Source organism: Trachurus trachurus (assembly GCF_905171665.1).
Source record: "Trachurus trachurus genome assembly, chromosome: 2".
Lineage (NCBI taxonomy): Eukaryota > Metazoa > Chordata > Actinopteri > Carangiformes > Carangidae > Trachurus > Trachurus trachurus.
Window position 1 is genome coordinate 6,750,431 of NC_139914.1, and position 26,255 is coordinate 6,776,685.

Consider the following 26,255-nt stretch of genomic DNA (forward strand, 5'->3'; position numbering starts at 1 on the left):
TTTGTTTGGTTTTTTTGTTTGGTTTTTTCCCAAGGAAACCTCTCCTGGAGAGGTAATTTTGGGAAGAAATGAGTTTGCGCTGCGCAGCACAGTATGCATTATGTACAGTAGATGTAGTGGTGGATATAAAAAGGAATTGTGCAGCATTGCCTCTCTCCTGTTCTGTGTTTCAAAGGCGGTTTATAATCTGGCTAGCTTGGTTTTGATCATGCGCAGTAGCAGGATTCATCATCCTGCCTGCCAAAATGGCACTGAAGACTGTTTTGTACTTGTACTTTTTTGCCCCCCCCAACCAACCCCCTTCTCCATACTCCTAAGTTATTTTTAATTTGTGGTTGCAGCCCCCACCAACCACATTTCTCCTCCCCCTTTCTTCTCATTCTCCTCTCTGTAATAAGAACATGCAATGTGTGAATTTTTTATAATGTTATATAAGAAGCCCCGGCACCCCTAGAGACCCATGTCCTGGTTCTGGTGTGTTCAAAACAAGCACACGAGAGGAAGAGAGCAAGAGAAAGAAGGGGGAATAAAAGTTAAGGGAGGATTCAGAGAGATTGAGAGGACTGGAGAAGGAGAGGAGGAGGATAAAGGCAGAGATAGGAGTGCAGAAGGGGAGAGCAGAAGGAAAAGGAAAAGGCGTGTTGGAGGAAAGAGGAGAGGAGGCGAGGAGAGAGGATTAAATGATAGCAGGAGAGAATGCATGCGGTAGAGGAGCCTGTGGGGGGAGATCTTCCCATTAAGAGGCACAGTGCTCGGCTCTCTGATCTCTGAGTTGTGTTGTGATGCCAGACAAGAATACTCTAGGGCGACAACCACTGCCACCAGAGAAACAGCTCCTCAGCGACTGATATGCAAATAGTGTGTACAGCTAGAACGACGAGAGGAGGGAGCAACACAAGGAGAGTCAAAAGAGGGGAGAGACATTGAAGGAAAGGGAGAGAGGGAGAGATAGAGGAGGAGGAGTATGAGACAGGAGGTGATAAGCCAGTATCCCAACGTGTCATTGTATAAAAATCTATCTCAAAGTGTGGCAGGGAAACCTGCCAAGCCGTACGCAAACTTCTCAGTTTTCACTAAGATCTTCTGCAGGTTGAACAAGGTAATATGCAAATACAGTGTTTAATCTAAAGCTGATTGTACACACAGCACGATTATTATGTAATGCCTGAGAACAACTGCAGTGTGCATATCAAATAATACCAAATAACTGTATTTTTTATTTACATTGAATTTTGAGAACTTAGATTTATTATAAATCAATAACTGACATCTCTTATTGATAGAGTTTTCAGGCTTAGAATTCATTACTTTGTGGGAGCCCCTCTGGCAGCTTTGAGTCTACTTGGTAAGTCTCTAAAAGCTTTATGCCCCTGGATTTGAGCAGGTTATCCCATTCTTCCCGTCAGAGCCTCTCCAGCTCTGTCAGACTGGATGAGAGGTGTCTGTGAACTGTTACTTCAGGTCTCTCACATTGTCTTGGCTGCTTCAGGTCATTGTCATGCTGAAGGCCTGGGCTTAGCCACACATAGTGCCTTGCATTTTGAATTCTTCATATTTTTTGAAACCACTTTATTATTTACCATTAAGATTTTGAACATGAGGAGGCAGAAGTTTATGTGCAGGGTATTTTCTCATTCTATATCAATAAAAAGTTAATTTTGGTTAGCTTTTTTGTTCATAGTGCTTCAGTTTGGTCCAGTTTGAATAAATATTAATGGCTGTGTTGTTGCCTTTGCAGCCAAAGCCTGATATAGCTTATTCCTCTGTGCCATATAGAGCTTCAGTTTGGTCCAAAACCCTTCCAAAAAAAAAAAAAAAAACACATCAATGAGCCACACAGTTCCATTGGGTGACATGTTCCTTCATTACAGTGAACACAGCTACTGCCGTTTATTTTGAGGTAATCCCACAAACACTGTCCTGTTGCTTTCAACACGCACTACAGCACCGAATGGGCATTAATCACCATCTGAAAATAGTTTCTGTTTTTGTACTGTTTGCTCAGTTACAACATAACGTAACAATCTTTCCAACTACATATTTGAGAGTAATTTAAAGATGTATGTAAATGTGGAAGAATGCACTGTTTGTCTTACACTGTAATCTAATGTGTATTCTCGCATCAGGAAAAACAAACTAAAGTTAAACATATGGGAGCATAAAATCTGAAACAAAAATCTGTATGAAGTTTGGTTAAAATGAGAAAAGAAATCTAAAATGAGACTTATCCTTTGTCCAGTGTCTGTTGGAATTCAAGATGCTGCTCTGCTATCTCTTGGGCCATCCAGCCAACCTTATTATTTTAATATGATATTTCAGATACCATTCTTACTGTCTGTACTGAGATATAGAAGCTACTCAGGTAATAGATGGGAAAAATATGTTCTCCCCTCTTAGAATCCGCCCTCTTGGCAGGAAGATTAACCATCTTTGACAGCAGGGCTCCATTACCCAGTATTGGGTTTTGGGTAAGCACCAAGGGTAGATAAGTCATCTGACAACGTATGACATGCAGGCAGTTTGACTTTTTTTCTGGTGTATTTCAGTGCCCAAGAGCCCTGTCCTTTCCTCTTGGGTTATAAAACTCCTCTCAGGAATATCTAATGTGAATATGCAGTTTTAGTTCTCCTGAAACGCAGAGGTATTTTTGCTTTCTAAGACACGCTAAGCTGCACAGCATCACCGCCGTCGCCACTGAAAATAATGCAGTGAAAAGTAATAATATTATGATTATCACCCGACGTTGAAATGTGTAGGAAATAACGAAGAGAAGATTTGTGACGCTGATAGCCTGGCCTTGGGGACCTGTTTATTTTATTATTTGCCAGCTGACATTATCATGATCATTATGTTCGTGCCGCCCGCATGATCCTTACATGATTGCCCTATTCCAGCTAATGAAGCTGGCTCTGCGTGCCTTGATACCTGTCACCCTGCCAAAACCTTGCCTCGACTTGATTGCCTCTGGTCCAACTAATTTATTTGTTTATTTTCATTAACAGAAACATTAGGTCTCTTTTCTTACCGGATACGGCAAATCCGTTAATGAACATGCCAGTTAAAATGAAGATGAAAGCACCAGTTAATTATCTCCGCGAACATTCTGCAAGACAGATTAATTCCAATAAAAAAAGAGAAGTCATTACAGCCGGCTCAACTTGTCAATGTGTTGATCTGAGAAGCTGTTTACAGGGTTCAATGGATAAGAAATGAAATTGAAATGTACTGCAGGACCTCATCATACCCTTGTGGTAAACTTATTTGAGAAAAATGTGTTGTATTGCTAAAATTATATTCAATAAAACTGACATCACACACAAAAACATCCTCATGAACAGCAGCTGGTGTTGTGACCTGTACATGTGACACTTGGCCAGTTGGTTACACAGGACATGATTGTGTTAATGGTTTCAATTTAAACACCCACTGTCCCTGCAGGCTGGACATAGCCACACAAAGGTCAGTGCTGCAATGCACCTAGGCTTAAAGTTTGAAATTAAACCTGCCATTAAATACATCCCATCATGTCACAGGGGAGCTTTCTGTAAGAGACAAAAATAACGAAGGAAAGGGTGATCGATCAGTGCATGTACAGTAAGACTAAAATCAGCGTGACAAATACATCTGTTTTTATGTTTTTCTTATGTTCTCTGTTCTTAGTTTTTTGTGTGAAATACTGGAGACTTGTATCTCTTTAGGTCCTCAAAAGTTACAGAAATTAAACCAGGTGAGACGCTGGAAAAAGTCTGTAAACCGAGAATGACTTGAACTGATTGGAAACAGAGGTTAGGGATAAGTATTCCCAGTATCCATATCTCACTGAGGTAACAAAGGCAGACCTGCTGAAAGGGCAGACTTGTTGAAGAAACTAGTTTTCCGTACTTTCCTGTGGTGTATTAACAAAAATAGTTTTTTTGCTACTTAGATAAATGGTGTCATTTATCTTAGGATCTATTAATCGTGATGGCTCCCTAAATAGTGGATGGTAGATAAAGTGGGAGGAGGAAAGTCATTTAGAAAGGCTACTGACAGTCTCTAATCTGCATATTTACTACCTTCATTAGAAGATCATCAAAGTGTAGAATCGATTGTCTAGTAGTCACTCAGCAAGGAGCCATATATTCAGACTCGGCAAGAAACTTTGGTTGTTAATCGAAAAGGAGTCTTGTACCAAGGATGTCCCAAAAAAAATACTGCAGTGTTTGAGTGTCTCAGTTGTTTTACTATATATTCAGTGGGTCAAAAAAACTGAGAGACCACGATTCTTATGGGTTCAAACTGTTTTGTGGGGATCAAAAGTTTGGACCTCACAAGTACATGATGTCTGCAGTTCGGCTGTAGGGTGTGAATCAGGTTTAGGTAAAGGTTAGGCGTTTTAATGTGAAAGTAAAATGCTCAGAGATGCATTATTGTGTGTGTCAGAGTCACTATGTATGTGTGTGATGGTGCAATTTAGCTTTTTTATAGCACCACTCCAATCACAGTGTCTGAGTATAAGTATATCAGGCTTGTTACGTGAAGGTGCTTTCAAGTACTTCTGTAACCGTGTGTCTTAAATTCAGACATGTCATGTGACCACCTTGTTACCCGCAGTTCCCCCCATAGTCCCACAATGCTTTATGATTTAGTGTAAATGTGTTTATTGTCCTAACCTGCTGACTCAGATGAGTGGGCACAGGGAGCACGTTGACCTAAAATAGCCCCTTTATGACACTGCTGCTTATTTAATGGTTGTGGTTAGAGTCTCATCTGCAATTGGTGGCTGAAGCAATCAATCGGCGCTGACACCAACCCCCCACCGCAGCTTTTGTCCCTCTTTGGTTTCTGTCATTCCCACCCACACAGTCGGGAAGGGAGATACAGGAGGGAAAAGGAGGAAGAAGGTGGCAGCGGGAGAGACTGTGAAGAAGAGGCAAGAAACCCTGTCTTGTTACATCATCACAACCCTCGGTATTATGTGCACCCTGATCAAAATTCATGTATTCAGCCCGCCTCCCACTCAGCGGATCACTGAGAAAGGGGCGACTTGTTGGTTTATTAGCAATCACCCATAGGATTGAGATGGGAGCCACAGACACGGGGTGAGAGGTGGCCGGGGTGAAGGGCTGATAGTGAGGATGGGTAGGCTGATGGGAAGAGGAGAGGAGGGGACCCTGGGTAATCGCTGGCCGGCCTGTTTAGTCATGGTCCTGGTAATCTCTGGTGACCTTGGTCGCTGCCTGCCTGGCTGGATTTCCGCAGTGCCACATTAATATGCACGTGGTTAAGAGGTGGACTCTCAGCTTCCCTTGAAGTGTGTTTTGTCTTCCTCTTTTCGCACACATACCTACCCCCACCCCCCAGCCCCACTTTATTTTTTTTTCTCCCCCCTTTACATTACTGGCAACTATCTCCCTCATCCATTTAGCTCACCTCTTCCCATACTGTCTATAAAAGAATCACAGACTTCAGAATTTATGATGGCATCTCAATTGGGCCGGTGTCAGAATTTGGCAGGCTGAAGGGTTTTTAAGGTTATTTTTATGGCATTTCTGCTTTATTAGATAATGTGTAGCTGAGCAAGATGGCAGAGACGGAGAGATAGAAGGAGAAAAGGAATGACAAATGACAAAGGTCTTACGTCAAACAACAAACTTTGCTATCTATCTTTCTTCCCGTCTTGTTCCTTTTGCCTCACTGTAGCATATGAGATTTCAGGCGGTGCCTTCATTTGCTTGCTTTGCCTCGAATGGGGTTCAGAGGTCAGTGTTAGCTACTGAACAGCAGCCTTGTGACTTGCTCAAGGACACTGACGGGTGGGGGCTAATACTGGTGCACTTTGTTAAAAATTCTCGTCTTTTGTTCATTATTCCACAATAGTGATCCACATACCCAATGCAAAACCAGGGGCAACTCTCAGACGAATATGACAATGGTTTGCAAACTGCAACTTTCTGACATAGTGGGAAAAAAGAAGACAGTGTCCTCTTAAAACACTGACACTGCATTTCATATTATAATTTCATCTGTGGAGAGAAGAGAAGAGCAAAGATGACAGCTCGGCGACCACATCTCATTTGCACTGACTTTTACGCATATAGATTGATGGGAAAAAAAAACAAGGTGGTGTGACTGACATCTGAACCAGTCTTTGGTTTAAACGCTGAAAAGATTTAAGTCCTTTAATGGCCAAAAGTTCCTGATAACATTAATTGGTAAAACCTTGTTTGGCAGTTTGTGAACGTCTTTTCATGTTCACAGAGTTCAGTGTTTGTAGATGCAGCTCAGATCTATTTCTTTTTAACTGAAGACAACACGAGTAGAATTTATAAAATAATTAGTTTCTTTGTCAAACCTTTGAGCAGCCAGTAGCCTGATGCTTTGTCAAAGTCTAACAATGACTACCCTTTTTCATCACATCAGACCCCTTTAGCCTTTTAACAGCATGAACATTTTTAATTCAATTTCTTTATGACATCCTCTTCATCTCAGCAGGGGAATTATGGCTTTTTCATAGCTCTCTTACAGTCTAAAGCCTTTATCATGTTTTTTTTGTCTAAAGTCCAACCAAGGGCACTGCCTCCTTGATTTTCCTTGATTACTGGCAGAGGAAAAGCCAAGAGAGGATGAATGAGCCAGAAGCAGATTAAAAAAGAAAAAAAAAACACTTTTCATATTGCCAGTGATATGAAAAAAGACGAAAACGTGTTGTAGTTGCAATCCAGGTGGAGATACTACTGTACGCTATTGATGGTGGAACAGCAGTGCTGGTTTACTTTGATTGATATACTGGAGCACTGGTCTTAGCGTTTGATCAATATCAGAGCTGCAGCTTTTTATCTAGTGCATCTCCTGCACAGATATACTGTAGTTGGAGTTGTTTTACTCCGACCTCCAGCCCTCTCCAGCGTTATCTGTTGAAGTAGCCTTGGGGAGAGACAGCAAGTTTTGTATGGGTCCAAGTAGCTAAAGTTTGAAGCTTCTGTCTCAGTTTACTTTGTTACATGAAGAAGAAAAGTGCATTTTCCCCCTCCTGTGTTTCTTCTACAGATTAATATGTTCGATTCTACAACAAGGTCAGTGGATGTAGATGCAGCCATCTTTGTATCTAGTTTCCAAGGCCAAGAAAGCAGCCTTGTTATTATTGGTTGGCCTTTCTGTTTCAAAGCCCATAGTCTCTTAATGGGAATAGCTGCAATAAGTGAAACTTGTTTTATTAATATGCAACAAAAGACAGGTCAAAGAGCCTTTTGTAAAGTAAAAACATCTAAGACATTCCCCAGAGTGAACTTTGTCGTATACATTCAGCCGTCACAGCCAGCTATCAATGGACTCAGAGTATTTAGTGTTAAATGATTGGCTGTGCGCTCATTCAGGCTGAACTAGCACCCGTACTGTTATGTATATGACTGTGGCCCATTTCTCTTGATTGACAGATAAAAACTTTGTGGCATTATGAAATGAAACAATCGTTGGAATAATGACCTTTTCAAATAGAGAATGGCATAAAAATGATATTGGAATGGAAGAATGAAATGGAAATGACCTGCGGTGACTGTTTGATAAGAAGAAGGAAGAAATAACATTTTCTAATAATCTACTGAGTTTTAGAATTTGCTTAATCACCTTGTAGTTGCATTTGTGTTTACCACACAATCAGGTTATTTACTGTATCTCTTGTTTTAAAATTTATTTAAGCTTGGTGGAAGTAGTTGGTCTTCTTTCTTATTATTTGTTGTACTTTTGGAAGCTTCAAAGGCCTCACCCCTGCATAGCAACATTCAGAGGCTGCAGTGGGAGCACTTACTAAATGAGAGAGCCAGTCTGAACAGCAAAGGAACAATTGCATTAATTTTGTGTAGTCAACCACCTCTGTGGATAGTTTGCTTCCGTTGGATTACACTGGTTACTTTGCCCAAACCTGCCATTCTCACTAACAAGCCCAGCGTGTCATTCGCTGGAGGGCTGTGGATTATTTTTGAGTTTTGTTTTGTTATTGTCAACCTAAGTTGATTGGCACTGGGGGACCTGTGCAGTGCAGTAGTAGGCATTCAATGGTTTGTTTTTGTTCATACAGACATACAGTGCATGATGCAGTGCATAATACAGCATGTACTGTATGTGAACAGCAGCAATGATGAGTCAGTGAGTTGAATCTTCGTGGTTATTCCCTTCCCTGAAATAAGAATCACCTCTTCTACAACCTTTTTATTACTGTTCTACTTTCAGCAGCTCCCCGATTTCCCCTCAGACGGTCATCCATCTAAAGCAGTGAACCCCGGTTTAATTAATTATGTATATGCAAATGTAAGCTCATAGTGCCAGAGTCTCCATTTTCATTTTCTTGTTTTTTTTTCTTTTCTCTGCCTCTTCTCTTCTCTCCTCCTCTTCTTCTTCTTCTCCTCATTTTTTTCTTCCTCTATGGCAGCTCCAGGTGGATTTATTGTAAATTCAATTTGCATTAAGGATCTAATTTGCTGACACTGTGTATGAATACATTTTTTAAACAGTTTTCACCCAGAACTGCCCCCCTCCACTCCTTGTACCCGAACTATATAGGTGCATTCGGAGGGAGAAGACGGGTGCAGCACATGGTAATGGAATTCTTACTAAGCTTCTAATTGGAGCAGAATATGGCTTATTTGGAATCAGGAAAATGAACTGCTTGTTATCAGCCGGTTGGCTGAGGGATAAGGGCATTGCGGTTTGCGTATTTAGGGAGTTGTTTTTTATGTGTGTATTGAGTGGAACATATAGCTGTGTTTGTGTGTGCAGCTTGAAGTATGCCTGCATGGTTATATAACTAAAAAGTGGCTCAAAATGACCAGATTGGGCTCATGTTCATCTCTTATTTAATTAGTTTCATAGTTGAAAGTGTTTCTGACCTAAATAGAAGTACTCCCTATTTGCAGTGTTTTAATATTATTCATTTGAATTAGCATTATTTTTATTTATTTAATTACAAAGGGAACAGCAGTCAAATTAAAATTATTTGCTATTTTATTCTATTTTATAGCTCTTGGTTTAAGTTGGTGTCACTCTCAGCCTATTTGGGGAGGATTTTGGAGCAGTTTACGTGCAGACCAGCTTTTAATAATTCAATATCTGAACGCTCACAGCTTGACTGGTACAATAAATGAGTCACTTGCCTTTCTAGATTTAAAGTATGAATAAGTTAATATGTGATTTGCAGACCTGGTTTCTTCCACTGCCTGCACTATAATTGGAGTTGTAATGTCGGGAGAATCTCCTCCCAAAGGTAAAATTGTTTCTAAGAGGCTCGTTTGAGACTATTAGTCATCCTCAGTCTGAAGAGAAAATTGAGGATGATTGACTTGGTGGCAGAGTCTGGGCACATCTGCTGATGGCCTGCATTCTCTATAAATCACCAATCTGCACTCTTCTCTCTCCCCATTCATTTTGACTGAACACTTTCCTTTGTCACTAATAACTCCTCCAGTTTTGTCCTGGGGAAAACTCAGTTATTTTCCTGTGAAGACACTGCTCCAACAGTCTCTTTTTACTGGGCATTAAGTTTCCTGCAGATACTCTGTAAGAGATGATGTGAACAACACTGCTAATTGAGTCTACCATAACTCATCGTTTAAGGGTATACATTGTTCAGATTACCATTTGGAGGAGAAAGCTAGTCTTGTTTTTAATGATCCCAAAATATCCAAACAAACCTGAGTTCAAAAATAGTAACTGTGGTCAGAAATATGAAAGAAACGAGGCGTATGCATTTTCGGTAAAGATGTCCGCCAGCTGTCTGCACCTCCCCATGTCACTGGCTGAACACTGTCACAGAGAATGAGTGCAGTGCGTCATATTATCTAGTTTGTAATTGAATTGTAGCGGGAGGTGGGTTGGTAATCAGTGTACAGCAGGTAGTTTTCGTTCCAGTGTTTGACAGTAATGTCCTCTAATGGGAAGCTCTGGCTCTACTCTTGTTCCAGGCCACTAGGTTTCCCTGGATCCCAGGCTGCTTGTGTGAGTGTGTGACTCTAGTGTGTGTGTGTGTGTGTGTGTGTGTGTGTGTGTGTGTGCATTCTTGTGCATGCTGAATGTAACTACCTGCTTGTATTTGTGTGTTTTTATGTGAGTGCAAATGTGCAGGTTGAGTGTGTTTGGCAAAGGCAGTTTGTTCTGCAGCTCCCCTGCCTCACCTCTGAATTCTTTTCAATATTCCAGGTTCTTCGACCTTCAAGACATATCTATCAAAAAAATTGAGTCACCGTTAACGTCTGCTGAATTATTGGTGATTGCCTCAAGTGATTTACAGCGCAGACGCCCGCACTTGTGTGGCTTTTGGGGACCTCACTGTCCTTGCTGATCTGCAGCTTGAATCATTCCTCCATCATAATTTTCTCCCTCTGTCTTTGAACTTCTGGCACAACCTTCCCTCACCCTCCCACTCCTCTGTACAGCAGCTGAATAGGATGGAGATAGAGAGGGGTAAAATGGAGCGACAGAGGAGGAGAGGGAGGGAACACAAAGGCAAAAAAGAGAACGGGATGACGCTCTGGTAGTTAACAGTGTGGGAAAAAATGAGAGACAAAAAATAAGGTCAGAGTTAAAGTATGAGAGCTGACACCAGAGCCCATCAGGACGCTGCCTGCTGCTTGCTTTGTTACATATTCTTGCCATCTTATCATTTCACAGACGGCTGGCGCAGAGGCTGATGTGACAAGGCACTCTATCCATCTGGGCACGCTCTATTTTCACCAACGCTCATTTCACGTGGGCATCGGAGCACAACACCCAAATGGTGTGTCGGTGTCTGTAGTGGACCGGGTCTGAGTCACCGGCTTAGCGCACCCACACCACCATGATACAGCATAGAATAACAGGCTGACAGGGCTGCCGGCGGAGGCGGCAAGGATTGTGTGGCCCGTTCTCCGCGTGTGTGTTCCCTGCGTGTATTTTGTACCTGTGTGGGTGGGTGAGAGTGTGTGGAAAAATGTCTTATCCACACTCTTGTCCTATGTGCACAGTCATGTCTGCAATGCAGCACTCTGTTATTTTTTCGGGAGTCGGTATTGTTTATGTTTTGTGTCTCGACGCCTCCCAAGGCTTTTTGTTAGATGAGAGGATTACTGGTGCCGTGGGGAACAGAAGGATGATTTTCTGATTATATACTATTCTCTCTGGAGGAGACACCCCAGCCATAACAGGATCACTTACACATCTGCTCCTTGTCAAATGTTACCCTGTGATAGGCACAGAGTGGGAGCAAACATATGGATACAAGTCAATTTTCCTAGTTTGATTGCTCAGGAGAATCAGGAGGCTGTTTGGAAGACATAATCACCTCTTTTAAGTCAGAGGAGAAGTCATTAGATTTTCAATCTGATATGATCCAATGAGATGATAAGACACCGTCAGACTTGGACGTAGACGAGTGTTGGACAATGATGGGTTTTTTCCTCACAAATTCAATATGACAGCCTGTGAGCAGAGAGGGGAAAACAGGCCTAATCACCTATTTAGAGTCAGACTGATTTACATACTGCTTTGAAGAGCAATGTGCTGCTGCAGTTGAATGCAGTTCTACTTCTTCTGCAGGTTAGATATTTAGTACTCACTGTACTGCGTGTTCATACTGTTCTGACTGGAGGAGAGCTTGAGTAACATTTGCAGGCTACAGTTTTTCTTATATAATCTTTAACTACTCTCTTGCCACTTTACATAACAGCAATTTAGCCAATGACCCTCTGATGAAAGCTTGAACTCTTCCATAATAACTAACCCTCTCACATAATGTGGTTTACACTTGCCTTTAAATGAACAGAAGATTTGTCTTGTGCTGTTGAGCCTTGATAGTCACCATCACTGACCACAGACCAGTGCTACTGTCAAAAGACGTCACAGGACCTGACACATGTTCACTGAGAGACGTCTGAAATGGCTGTGTTGAGAGAGGCCACTTGTCATCTTATGGGCAGAAATGTGTGTCTGAAAACAACAAGTCAAAGTGTCAAGTGTCATTGACTTCCATTTGAATTTTAAATACTAACTTGCTCAGGAAAGATTTGCCTTGGGCTGCTACTGTATGACTCTTTGCTGCATGCAAGAAGAGAACCATGTCCTGTAGCACTGCAGAAACAACACAGTGTCTGTAGAAGAACTGCAGAACTGCTTATTTTGCAATACACAGATGAAACAAATAATTGTAAATATGTTTACACACATTTGACGACTGTTGTTGGCAAATGGTTGTAGACGTGACCGTAAAAAGGAGCAGCTTCTTCACTACTTGAATAATTTCTGCCAAAGTTACCTACCTGTATGTGTGTGTGTGTGTGTGTGTTTTATTTTTGTTTTCCCCTGCACCGATTTCCTTATTCTGCTCCCTGCAAGGGTCCACCCAGGCAAAGTCAGCTTTGTCCCCTTCCCTTCCCTTTCCTATCAGCTACCTCTCTGAGTTCCCTGTCGCTGTCAGCATTTAACCCGTGATTGGAGACAGCAGGCGCTGCTCTCTCTGGAGGCCTTGTCCAATCAAAGGCGCTGAATCTGATACAGAGGGGGTAAGCCAGCCAGATTGCGGGCAATGTTTATTTTACGATAGGAAGAAAAACTGTTTCTTTTTTTTTTTCCAACCACATATGAGTATTTGCATATAAATGACAGCCCAGTGGCTGTCAATAAAGAGAAGGAGTCAGGGAGAGAGAGACAAACAACAAATGAAGATGAAGTGTCATGAGAGTAAACTGCAGGCAGACAGGGGCAGATAGAGACGTTTTATCATGCTTGTGAGGGATGAGGAGCAGGATTGGAGGTAAATGTCACTGCAATCAGGAAATAAGCTGCTTCAGTTCATCTGCATTCAATCTGAAAAATTTGGTTGTTTCTGAAAGCAAGGCAAAGTTATGCTAATGTGTGTGTGTTTAACTGTATAACTTTTCGGGAAATACATGGTGAAATGAGAAGATCGTTACCAACCTCATAGTTCTGCTTAAACAGAAAACTATCAATATTATCTTAATGACCACTCTGGTCTTATTGTCATCGGCTCTCAGTGTCTTCAGGTAAGTTATTGCATATAGTTCCTGTGATGTTGGAAGTCAGGCAGTGGGTCAGGCCTCATTACACTAACAGAGCTTTGACTTGTGAAGCCTCAGCACCTGCTCTGGCCACAGTGATATCAGTGACTGCGGCTGTAGCATGCCATAGCATTTTGAGTTCTTGTTTCGGTCGGTGGATTAATGAGCTTTTCAGGTGTGACAGCATACTGTTACACTTTGGATGGAGTCAGGTTATCTGTTTGCCCTTGCCTCCTTTTTGTCTCTATGCTAGCTTTGAGTAAAGCTAATTACATCTTCATTCCAGCTCCACACTCAATAAGAATATTTCATAAAATGTTGGACTGTTAACATTTCAGCCCCTATACTCTAGCCTCTCTGTGTATTTATAGATCACTGTTCACACCCAGGTGGTTGTAGATTCTCCTCTATCCCACCATATGGCCCGTAACTGTGGTCATTTTACTTTAGCATTTGCAGTTCCTTCCTGTTGCAGTGCCATTACACCAGCAGTATACGGCCATGAATTTTCCATACTACAATTTTGGAAAGTGATTATTTTTTGTTGAAGCTGTAGGCATGGGTCTTGGTTATTATTGCTGATGTCCTATGGTATGTTTGTGTGTGTGGGAACATATCCTCACATGCAAAGTGATGTGGCTGATTACTTTATGGGCTGATGACTCATTTTCCTTTTCAACCTGGTGGAGGTACTTCAATCATGTAGGTAATCTTCCCCTGCATGCTGGCAGCTGAGAGGTTACCGTTCCCACACATCAGAGCTATTTTCCTCTTAATTGAGACCCACTCTGCTGCGACAGCGTTTTCACAAGGTGGAAAATGGCAGGTCAAGATTTCGAGACATCTTTCTCCCCCCTCCCTCCCTCCCTCCCCTGGCAGAAGAGGCTGTGAAGTTGATAAGTTCCTTTAGGGACCCTGGAGCCAGGCCAGCTAAGACACTACACTTCTTGAGGGCAAGTAAAGGTTGATGTCGCGTAACCCCATAGATTGTGTGTGTGTGTGTATGTGTGTACAAATGCTTGTGTGTTTATCCAATCAGCCAAGGCGTAATGTATGCCTTTCTGATTGAATTACACTGGGGCTTTTATGGAGAAAAATGGTAGTGAACCTTCTCCTTGAGTGCTTATGAGAGAACAGACACTTTGTAGGAGTCTCCGTGGTGACCTGACTCAATCTGCATACGATTACCCCTCAGCAGACCTGTAACCCAATTTATGAGCTGATCACCTTCTCTCCAGAAGGAGCACATGCTCAATCTCATGGGACAGTAAAATGTAGCAGGAACACAATGACATAACATTTGTTCAGCTTTATTGTGGCGCCTTTTAAACAAGAAATGCATCATAGTTGTTTTTTCATGCAAGTTTACTAGCGTCTCGTTTACTGCAGCCCCTGTTGTTTGTTTTCAGCATTAGCATACAGACAAGATTTATTTTAAAGATAGATTTCTGAGTGAATACCCTGCCCCATGTATCCGCTGTGAAGAAACCCCACTAAAATAACCAACCTAGTTTCCATAGAAGTGTATACAGTAATGCATATTCAATTCAGAAAAAAAAACAGTTTCTGTAGATGAGTGGAAAATGCCTGAAGGCTGATTTATATACGGGTCAAATTTAAACAGAGAGAGGAAATACTGTTATAATGCTTTATGTTTATATTCTGAAAGTATAATTAGCTGAAATACTCAAAAGACCTTCTTCATAAAAGTCTTCTTTGTTGTAGCCTTGGATCATATGTATACTACAGTCTATATTTGCATTTAAACCTTGAAGACATGAAAAATGCATCTAAGCAGCAGAGAACCTTTGGCATCAGAGCCACTGTTCTGTTCTTCTATAATCCACACCCTTGTTTTGATGAGGTTATAAGCATAAAACCTGAGAATAAGAAAATTTTGCGAATGAGGCCCCCTGTCTTTTACACACTTGTACAAATGAGACAAACATAACAAACATAAAAACAAAGCAGGCCTGACAAATGGACCTGTCTTTGTTTAATGGCGTGGTTAAATCGGGATACGGCAAGAGGACCTCATTGTCAGTGAATGTTGGTTTTTATTTATCCTGACTTCCAGGCACAGTGACGTGCAAACATTTGCTCAGTCATTTTGTAAAACATGACAGCTGACAGTTACCACTTTCTGTGCGCCTAGTTGACAAACAGAATTGTGACTGAAGAATTACCCCCTTTTTATTTATTGGGCACGTGTAGTGAAGCCACAAATGTTGCTTATGCTCGATGGTCCCAGGCGCTGAGGAGCTGCTGGAGTTGTTATTATCACTCAGCAGATTGGCCAATTCCCTCACCGATTGTGATCCAGCAGAATGGAAATCTGGTGAGCAGGGAAATGTTAATCGAGTTCAATTAGGCTTTGTACCATGTTTGTTTCCTGCCAACAGATTATACTGAATCCCCACCCTCACTTACTGAAATGAATGATAACCCTCTGTCAGAAGTATGAAGAAACTGGCAATTTGAGGGTAGGTGGACGATAACAGATACTCACACTGGCAAGTTCCTCGTGGCAGTGTGAGAGATAAATACAACAAGCCCTTTGAAACAGTTGGGCTGGAGTTCGCCCTTAAAGGGAAATTAATTTAGAAGTTTTTTGATGTTTCCCTCAGTTAAACTGGAGATATTTTCAAAACCCGTTTACAGTAATTGAATGACTTTAAAGCAGCTCCTCTTCATTTTACTATTGAAAACACCCACTGTAATGTGTTGCGTATGTTTTCAGTAGTAATCAGCCATTTCACTTTTTATCTCATTTGTCTTTTTATCAGATGCAAACTAATATGTATGTAATTCAATTATTTAGTCCACAGAATGTAATATCCTACATTTAAGTGCATGCCATTTCATGTTTTACTGAACCACTTATGCAGATGCACATTACTATTTTACGTGATATAATCTAGTGTGCTGCAGTAGCAAATTCCTGGTACCGTGACAACATCAAAATAACTCTTTTGAAGCCACTTACTCTCTTCTTCCCCTCAGTTAGACATTATTTTTCTGTAGTAAGAGGGAAAATGTTCAGCTCTTAAAAATGAGTGGACTGAGCGTTTATTTGCAGCGCTGATGGGAAAGGCAATGACAGAGCCAGGCTGTCTGATGTTTGGCAGTGAAGCATTTACTGTGTTATTTTCTGGTACCAAATCCAGTCTGTGCAGCCAAACTGAAGGCTCTTCTGAACAAATGTATCTTTTCTTCTTCTGTCTGGGTCAGCAGAATATGTTAGGGGGTACGGTACAAGGACTGTTTTAGCAGTCAACCAGTGGGACCAATGGGAATAGAAGATTGTTCTGAAAGAGGGTTTTAGGCTGACCTTTAGCGACAGACATTTACAGTAATTTACTCTGTGACTGTAACTGTCCTTTGTGTTTAGTGATATTACCACAGGTAACATGAGTCCAAGTTACCAACACTTGTGTGCAGGCAAATGCTGCTATAAACCACAGCACTAACATGTGTTTTAGGGGAATTTATGGTGTGCTTTTTATGTGTGTGTATGTGTGTGTGAGTGTGCCATAGACACATCAGGCAGATAAGCAGTAACTGCATGCACACATTTCTTGCCAAACTAATCACAGTCTGTGTTTGAGCCGCTGCCTGCTTGTATGACCTTCTACACCCTGCTGCTGTTTTTATTAGTTGTGAGAGTAAAACACTTCAGAGTCTCAATTAGGACACATGATTAGAAGTGAAACCATCTTGGCTGTGGTTGTCTTACCTTAAGCCTTCAAGTTATTATCATCCACAAACTAATTAGCAACTTCTTGATAAGCGAGGGTAGACCCTTTGTTGCCATAGCAACAGTTAGACTTAATCACAATGAAAGGATTGTGCTGCTGGGTAGCTTGCAGAGCACACACACACACACACACACACACACACACACACACACACACACACACACACACACACACACACACACACACACACACACACACACACACAGCCTTCTCCTGCATTTCTATTTGCTTAATTTTGTTTCTAGTTATTCTCTCTTTGTACATTTTAATTTTTTTGTGGCATTGCTGCAAGACCTACATAATTGAGGAAATCAAAAAGTGGTTGAGAGGGTGGTGTCAAAGCATTGCATCGGAATGCAATGTTCCCAGTCTCATCAAATGTAGGTAGCGATTTATTGTTAGTGATTTAGGATCAAGTTAGATTAGGAAAGCACTGTCCTGAGCCACAGGTATTGAGCTGTCAAACCAGCCTGACAAATCTAACCTCAAATATTCATCAACTCATTTAGCTAATTCTAGCTTCTGTGATGTGACACTTTGTTGTCTATATATACTAAACCATAAAAAAATTATAAGATAAATTAGGCCCTCATTAACCCTGTTTTCTTCTCACTTACTGTGCTGTCTGGAAAGTTATTCTACAAAGAATACTTTTTATCTGGCCCAGTTTTGCAGTTTTGTAATCAGATGAAAATGCAACACAGAAGCAAAAAGAGAAAGAAGCTAAAACAAACTTTAAATTACATTTTGATAACCTAACTCTGTAAGAAAGAGCCTCAAGAAATTATCTGAGGTCTTCCTAAAAGTCATTAATATGTCAAGACACTGTGCTTGAATGTTCCCAAATAGATACAATTTCAAAAATCCAGTTAACACAGTCAGATGTTTTCTTCGAGAGGCCCTGGAGTGCCGGGCCTGCAGGGCCCATTTCATCTAATCCAACCAAAAATAAGAAACTGGAAGACTGAACTCTGGGAAATTGTGATGGATATTTTCACTCTTTGCTAACATCCAGAAAGTGAAGCAGCAGTAAAAATAACAACGGGAGGTCAGTGAGTTTTTCCAACTTGGATAAAAAGTGGATGGCCTTTAGTAAAATCCACTTGCAGTGTATTGGAGTACTGCCTCTTCAGTGATGGAAACCCCCCACAATCTTTGACTATTGAACTTTGTTCTTTTACTGTGATGGATTGACACCAAAAGTTTGCAGTTTTTCAGAACTAATGGATCTTCTGCTATGAAACTCCATGGCAGCCACCTTCAGAATATCCCAATATGACATTTTCTGTATGTGGTCTTCATTTTTCACTGCAGGTGATCTCAAATACCCCTTTTTTCATCTTTTCTGTTGCACGCAAAATACCCACAGTGTTGTTGTTTCCACTCCCAGCATGATACTTACTGTACTAGTAGTGCACAATACAATTCAGCATCACAATCAGCATTGTTTAATCATCTCCCCACCAACGCCACTCCCCCAGTTACCCCTAAAGACTGCCGCACACGCTGCACCTTGCTGATTGGTGGTCGAGTTGCTTCTTTGGTAAATAAAACATTTATAGAGGCTCAATTAGCAAAGCCTGTTGAGTCTGCGGCAGCTGTGCTCACCAGCTGTTTTTAAAGCTAGAGCGATGCAGCGAGGTGGAGCAAGGGAAAAGAAGATCTCAGGAACAGGAAGGAAAAAATGGAAAAGGGAAGGTGAAGATGGAGGAGAGGTGTTTGATTCACTGTGAACCCAGTTTATTTCTTGAGTATTGCACAAAAGCGTATGTATTTAGGAAAATATAAAACCTCTGCATCGTCAGGAGCTTTCGATTTATTTATATGAAATGCTAAAAACAATATCCATAGGATTGCTGTCATAGTTGGCAGTTCTTTAAAAACACATTTGTCATTTTCTACCACTCACTCAAGTGTGAAAATCTCAATCAGAAACTCAGTTGGTTACAGTAAGTGTGTCTGTGTCTGTGTTAGTGTGTGTGAGTTTTCACTAATTTGCAAGATCTTGTTTAGGATTAAGTGTCAATATAAAACTTGATGTTTCAAATAAATCTTACACACACAGAGTCTGATAATCCCTTTACATGCTGTGCACGAAACATTATTCAATCGGTGGAACTTTTTTGACTGACAGGAAGTGAGCTTTATTAGATGTCTTAACTGGAAGATCCCCGCTGCTTGGCCTTGGCAAGAGCGGCGGTGTAATAAGAGATGAGCTACTCTTTCTGCTTTATGGCTGAAAACAGCATTTGAGACCCAATAATAGTCTGATGAGTTTCAGCAAATGAATGCAGATTAACATGAGCTTCTAATTTTGTCAGGTCAAATGCAGATGAAGGTCATCACTGCCATTTCAGTGGATATTGATAGTAGCTTACACTTAGTCTAGTGCCAGAAGAATCAATTTATGTGGAAGATGATGACACACAAGTCAAATATAAATACAGTAATGTTTGTAGGTGCAGGCAGGGGCGCAGTGCTTGGATGCCACAATTGATATGTCGAGAGTTTAATATCTAAAGGGATATTATGGTAATGAAACACTTCAAAACATTAACACATAACTTACAAGACTCCCTGCTTGTTCTCTGACCTTTATGAATTTGCTGTGAATTAATTTATGTGCATTTAGCCTGTGTCTGGTTGTGAAACAGAGAGAGGACACGTTGTAGGATGGAGATAGAGCATGTTGCTTGATTTTAATGAAAAGGATTGTTGGGAAATCTGATGCCAGGGCAGAGAGTGGCCTCATCCCGGTTGCCACAAACACCTTTTTCATGTGTATATATCTCCTCTGCTGGGCCTGCTGTTCATAGAAAATGATTCACAAAAATATCCTGAGCCTTCTCAATGAACCTCTGCTTAATCCAACATTTCTTTGTGCTTTTGTTTCAGTGGAAGGCTGCACGGACTGGTCAGTGGACTACCTGAAATACAAGGTGCTTCTGGGGGAACCTGTACGGATTAAGTGTGCTTTATTTTATGGATATATCCGGGCCAACTACACACATGCACAGAGTGCAGGACTCAGCCTTATGTGGTACAAAAGTGCAGGACACGGGGACTTCGAGGAACCCATCAGTTTTGACGGCACAAGGATGAGCAAGGAGGAGGACGCCATATGGTTTCGACCTGCAGAACTGGACGACGTGGGGTATTATTCCTGTGTGTTAAGGTAAGTTTCTCTCATTTTTATAAGCCTAAATTACATAGTGACACGCTGCATGTTGCTCTCCTCTTTGCTATCCATTTTAAGTTGTTGATTTTATCATTGGTGCCCTTAACTACACCAAGCATTCGTGAGAAACTATTCCACAGTTTTGGACTTATTTTGCCAGCAGTGTGTCAGTGGAATAGTGGGGATAAGTAACATTTTCTGGAACCCCGTGGGCACAAGTAAAGCTGTGTTAAAGTCCTCCCCTGTTGATTCCTAATGAAGTCTCTCATATCAGGCCAAAAGAGCACTGGTCCTTAGTCCACAGAGCATCATCTAACATTATGAGTCCCCTTTGCTTGGCTTTATATGCTAAATTATTTCTTTATTGTCCTCTGGGGGACAGTAAGCCATTAGGTGCAATTGGTAAATCCATATCTCTTCGGCCTCACAAGTCCTTTCTGAAAATGTGAAAGAGCACAGTGCAGGAAGATTGAGGAACGGGAAAAGGCTGCTAAGATAAAAAGAGAAAAGGAAAGGACTCGTACTATCTTTCCTTTCCATTTGCCTGATGGTGCAGGTAGACAATTGTTTGATTCATGAGTTCTACAATGTCAGAAAATGTCTGGCTTCATAACTCTTATTGGCAGAAGTTTTCATTATATGGAGGATGTCTATGGCCAGTCAGAAAGAAAAGGCAAAGCCGCCGTCTTTGAGCCCATAATAATTTTCTTTTCCCCTGGACAAGGGGAACTTTGAAACACATTCCTGAAAGATTGCGGTGTAATCTTGTTGGAATTCAGAGAAATCCACAGAAACATTCGCATTTCAGTCTAAAAACAAGCAATCGAAGACATTTGTTACACTGGCGAAAACGTTCTGGTGAATAATATGCTCTTGAGCACTTGCATTCAGCACAGGTTTCCCTGTGTTTCACAAGCTCAATTCTAAGAGGTTTTAGCCATTACTATTCAACACCATTAGCACTCTCCTTTGCTGTGGCAGCCGCCCTGAATAGAACCGGGCAGCACCAATGCAACAATTCTCTATTCAGTGACGTTGGCAGTATTTTCTGGAGGTAGACAATCAGTCAGCTCAGAGTTATTGTGTAATCACGCAGAAAGTAGAGCCATGAGATTTGATTTGGAAGAGTAGAGTTGCTTTGTCGCCAGTCTCCACCATTCAGAAGCAAATTAAGGGGCAACATTTATTTGGCCATCATGGAGAGAAATAACAGTAGTTCTGAATACAGAGCGCTTTTTCATAGCAAAGAATGTCATTCTGCAGTTATTTCTTTGGGCTATTGTTACCTGTAGTTGCTCTCTGCAGGTCTTGGCTACGCTTTTACTCTACATTGTAGAGTGAGGACATTTTTAGGGTTCAATCTTAAAGTTTGGCAAATTCGCCTATTGCCATAATCCCTATAATTTTAGGAGTATAGGTTCATTACCGTGCGCCTCTCCCCCGCCGATCTCAAAGAAACATGCCAACAATTAAAGGTAATCCCAGAGTTTCCCCTGAAAACATAAACTCAAGCCCAAAAGTGTGGACATCACATTCTAAAGTGAAATCCACCATCAGTATTTACTTTACTGTATTTACTACAGAAAATACAAAAAGTAAAGGGAAAATAAATCATTTGTCATAAGGTGTTTACTGTCAGTTTTGCAACATTTGAGCTGAGGAAATAAGCTGAACAGCATGCAGAGTTGCACATGCTTGATTATATAGTAATAACTTATTAACCTTGTAGGTAAAGGGCGTTTTCCCTTGACTGGCTCATTAGTCAGCTCTATACAGCGGCTTTTAACAGGGGGAAGGGCCAGCATAAAAGGCTTGGGAGGATTAGTGTGTGTGTGTGTGACACAGAGAGAGAGAGAGAGAGAGATGTGTAGTTTAATGCAGAATCCTGAGGTGCATAGCAATACATCAGAACTAACCACGTGGGAATATCAAATTAGAGTGATTTAGAGTCCTGTATTACCATATACTGTGAGTTTTGTTCAATGTAGCCATAATAATAATAATAAGGCCAGAGCTCAGTCCAGATGACTGACAGAGCAATGGTTTCTGGGAAATAGACTTTTGATTGCCTTTTCATACAGTTTATCAATGGCAACTGTAAATATGATGTGTTGAAAATATCTGGAAATGTTGAATTAAATTTTTCACAAAGTGTCCTGCATTCATGCTGTTCAGTGTCAGAGATTAAAGAGAGCAATGCTGAAATGCTTAAGCAATAATAATACTTTAGCTCCTGCGTTTAAACATTCATGGCTACAAAGTCGAGGTGGGGTTAGATCAAAAATCATGTCTGTATTTTTAGGCTGGATGGCCGTGTAAAATATAGCTTGGCAGTTTCTATGAAGTGGGCTTAAGGTTCAGTTGGATGTCAAATCCACATGCACCTAAATTAAACAGACTGATCATCTTGAAAAGCATAAACCAGATTCCCCTCCCTGTTTAAAAATATACAGCTGCAAATCATTTCAATAAATGGCCAATGTTAATAGAAAGCATCCTACTATACTGATATGAATGGCATTGTCTAATCCTATCTTGTTTGAAAATACTGTATAGTATATACGTAGATATGTCTTAAGTGGATGTCGCACCCTGCCTCACTAGAGTATGACGTTTGCAACCACATTTGCTTTCTCATGCTTGTGCATCAATAATGTTAAACATTGCAGGAATGGATTCATCCTATTTTACAACCACATAGCAGCGTGTTGAGCTGTTATGTCGTTGTGAGTCATTTCAATTCCCAAGCACCACAGCCAAGTCAGAGGATTGCTTTTCTCTCTTGTCTCAGCAGCATGGGTCCTATAGATGATCATCACTTGCATATGTTAACATATCATATTTGGATTAGGCTCTTGGCAGTGTTTTTACTTGGGGATCCTTACCTTTTTGAAACATAAAGGGAGCCAGGGAATTAGAGTGTTCAGCAGTGGAACCAATGAATCACAGCACAACAATAAATCATCTCTCACTGGATACATTTCATACTTGAGCAGGCTATAACAATTCAATCCCAGTCACTATGGGCCCCAATGATGTTATTATCCCAAAGCAAGTATTAGTAGAGACCAGTGTATCCAAGAATGCTATAGGCCTATGTGAATGTTAAAACAGATCTTGTCCTCAGACCACATTAGACATGATCAGTACACTGCCTTATGCAAGCATCAGTTTGGTATAGTGAAAATTGAAGGTTAGCGATGCCACAATGTAATTGTTTATCACCCTTGAGTGGAAAGATATTGTAATGATATGAACATTTTGGTTTCTAAATCATATTTGACACATCATATCATACTGTATTTATGATTCTGTTATCAGGATTGTTTCATGGCTTGTGACTTTAATCCACATTTGTCTGAGCTGCAATTCTCTGTATCACAAACTGTGTCGGGTTGGGAGCATAATATCATAAATACACTAATATGTTGAAACAGTCGTTAGTAAGATAGTGCTGGGTGTCATATAATAACTTAATTTTTTTAGAAGCTACTCAGTGGTGAGTTTATGATATGTTATCTTATAGCATCGGTAATACAGAGACTGTCAGTCCATGTGTCCTGTACACAGACTCTGTGGATACCAGTGAAGAGGTATCTGCCAGTTGTCCGTCACAGGTGTTATTGCATTAGTCAAAGATGAACGGTGTGGGTGGAATATTCATAAGACACCCACATCAGCATTGCCTCTGCCAGTGAACACAAACTGCTGCAGTATTATTGGCCACCTCTGCCAGTTTGCTGCTATGTAACGAGAGGTCACCGTCTTAATGCTGTGCAAAATTCTGTTGTCCAAATGAATGTGTCCAAGCAGTCTGTAATCAGAACGGGAATCAGATACAGTAAGTTAATAAGTGTCTGTTTTACACATGTGAAGTTTTGTCCAATGAGGTTCAGTATGCACACCAAACACTTTATTGGGAACATCTCCAGACCACACCACACCACACCTGCTTATTCGTGCAATGATCACATCAGTCATTCATGTGGCATTTAATCCAGCAGATACAGGTCAGGAGCCTCCGTTAATATCAGACTGAGAATAATCTCACATGAGTGACTTTGTCTATGGCAGGATTGATCCGAAACTGCAAATCTGTTGCTGTTTTTACTAGTGCAAAAGACACCAAAAAAATAAAACATTGAGTGTGCAGCAGCTCTGCAGATGGAAATCTACTGTTAATGAGACAGACGAGTGGAGGATGGCCAGACTGGTTGGAGCTGAGAGAAAAGCCACAGTCACTCAGATACCACTTGTTACAACTAGAGCAGAGAAACTTCTCACAATACACAACATGTAGAAAGTCCATACCGGTGGTTGTCATGGTGGTGTAATGGTGAAACGTTTTCTTGCTGCACTTTAGGCCCCTTAATATTAGTCCATAATATAGTAGTATAATATAGTATGGTATAATAGTCATTGTTTTAATGCTGCGGCCTATCTGAGTGTTGTTGCTGATGTGCATTCTCTTTATGTCCACAATTTATCATTGTCTATTAGTTACATCAAGCATGATGATACACTGTGACACAAAGTAGAAGTCATCTAACACTGGTAAATGAAGGTAACAGTGAGTTCACTGTACCCCAGTGGCCTCAAATCTGCAGAAATTATGTGATGCATCATGTCAACTTGATGCATCAATGAGTAGAATCTCAAAGGACTCTTCAGTACTGACAGCAGAGGGACAACCCTAGCCAGTATTATGATATGGTTTTCCTAATAAACTGCTTGATGAATGTCACATTAATATTTCAATCACATCACCCAGACCTTTTGAGGATTGAGGATCAAGGCCCTGTGATGTTCTTACCAAATGAAAAAACAAGACAGATGTCACAGGCATGAGACATTAACAGACACGTTTATCATTATGTATTGCCCCTGTGAAAGAAAGCCCCGTGTCTCATAGAAATATGCTTTGTGAGCAGCTTGGACACCATGTGGCATAATACAGATGATGACAGAGACCCATCTGCACTGAGGAAAAACACAAACATCTTCATAAGTTTTACAGTTAGAAAAGTTTCAAGTCTAAGAAGCAGCTGGGAAAGTATCGCAGCAGCATGCAGATAAACACAATTATTACCAATTCAAATCATCGCGCTTCAAGTACTTTCTTAATCAAGAGGCCTGTTCTTAATGCTGTTTGACTCATCTTCCTGTTTGCTACTTGTTTTAAGATGTGTGAAGTCTGTGAAGTGGAGCTATCTCACAGCACTGGCAGAATGTGTCATTAGTTTAAGCATTAAGACTAAGTAGGACATCAGATTACATTGCAGTTTTTTTATTCAATGCATGATATCGTACATCATCTGTGTTGCCCTCACGCAAACCAATAGGTGCAAACATGTTCTTTTTCATGCATGTGTTACATACACTGTGCCCTGTGACTTTGCACCTCTGGCCTTCCTGTCTCTATTAACATACACATACATACATACTGTACAGCAGCATGCCTGCACTCGTCACATCTCTGTGTATTTGCTCAGCTGCACTTAAGGGTGTCAGAGGGCATCATCATGTGCCTGCACCCACACACACACACACACACACACACACACACACACACACACACACACACATACATATACACGGCCTGTCAGTTCTCTGCTCCCCTGAGACTAGCTGCAACTGACAGGAACTTAATGTGCCTCCAATCTGTATGTGAAAGCAGGCCAACATCAAAACACACACACACACACTCGACGTTTGAAGCATGTGTGCCTCTTTCTTTTTACTCTCCTGCATTCTGCACACTCACACAGCTCTAAATGCATCACGCACATATGATGAGGGGACGCTCACACCACATACAGTAAGAGAGTGGAGAGGAACAGATGATCAGCGCTGTGTGTCAAATCGAGGTCAGCACTCAGCTGTTTCAGATGTTGTACCCCGAGGAGGTCTTTCATATGCAGAGCGAAAACATCTGCAGTGACGGAGTGTGTCACTTACTGTAGAATGACACAAAACAAACACACACAGGACTCACAGGATACTGCTAGCTCCCAAACATTGCTGCCAGTCTCTCTCTTGCTGCGGCTATTAGCATTACAAAGTTACTAATTCCTGCTAATTTATACAGCACTGCCAGGAAGAAGCTGATGTGGCTAATGTCGTGACAGGGAGAAGGGAAAACATAGATTGAAATGGGCACACTGATGTTGTGAAACTATGGGAATTGAATTTGAATATACCTGAGTGGAATTATTGTTGAGCTGATTGCATTTATTTTTTGGCTTCCAAGACTGATTAGATGTCATTGATCAAGTCTCTATAAGGTTTGGTGCGATT

The 26,255-nt window shown here is 41.1% G+C and overlaps 1 protein-coding gene across 1 annotated transcript in view; it reads left to right on the plus strand.

The window, feature by feature from the left end:
• LOC310997178 (interleukin-1 receptor accessory protein-like 1) overlaps nucleotides 1–26,255 on the plus strand; it is a gene marked incomplete at its 5' end in the record, with an annotated part of 194,573 nt that overhangs the window by 42,443 nt on the left and 125,875 nt on the right. The window contains one exon of the mRNA XM_083986841.1: nucleotides 19,676–19,955. Within this exon, the coding sequence (XP_083842967.1) occupies nucleotides 19,676–19,955 (280 nt within the window). The remainder of the gene's footprint in view (nucleotides 1–19,675; nucleotides 19,956–26,255) is intronic.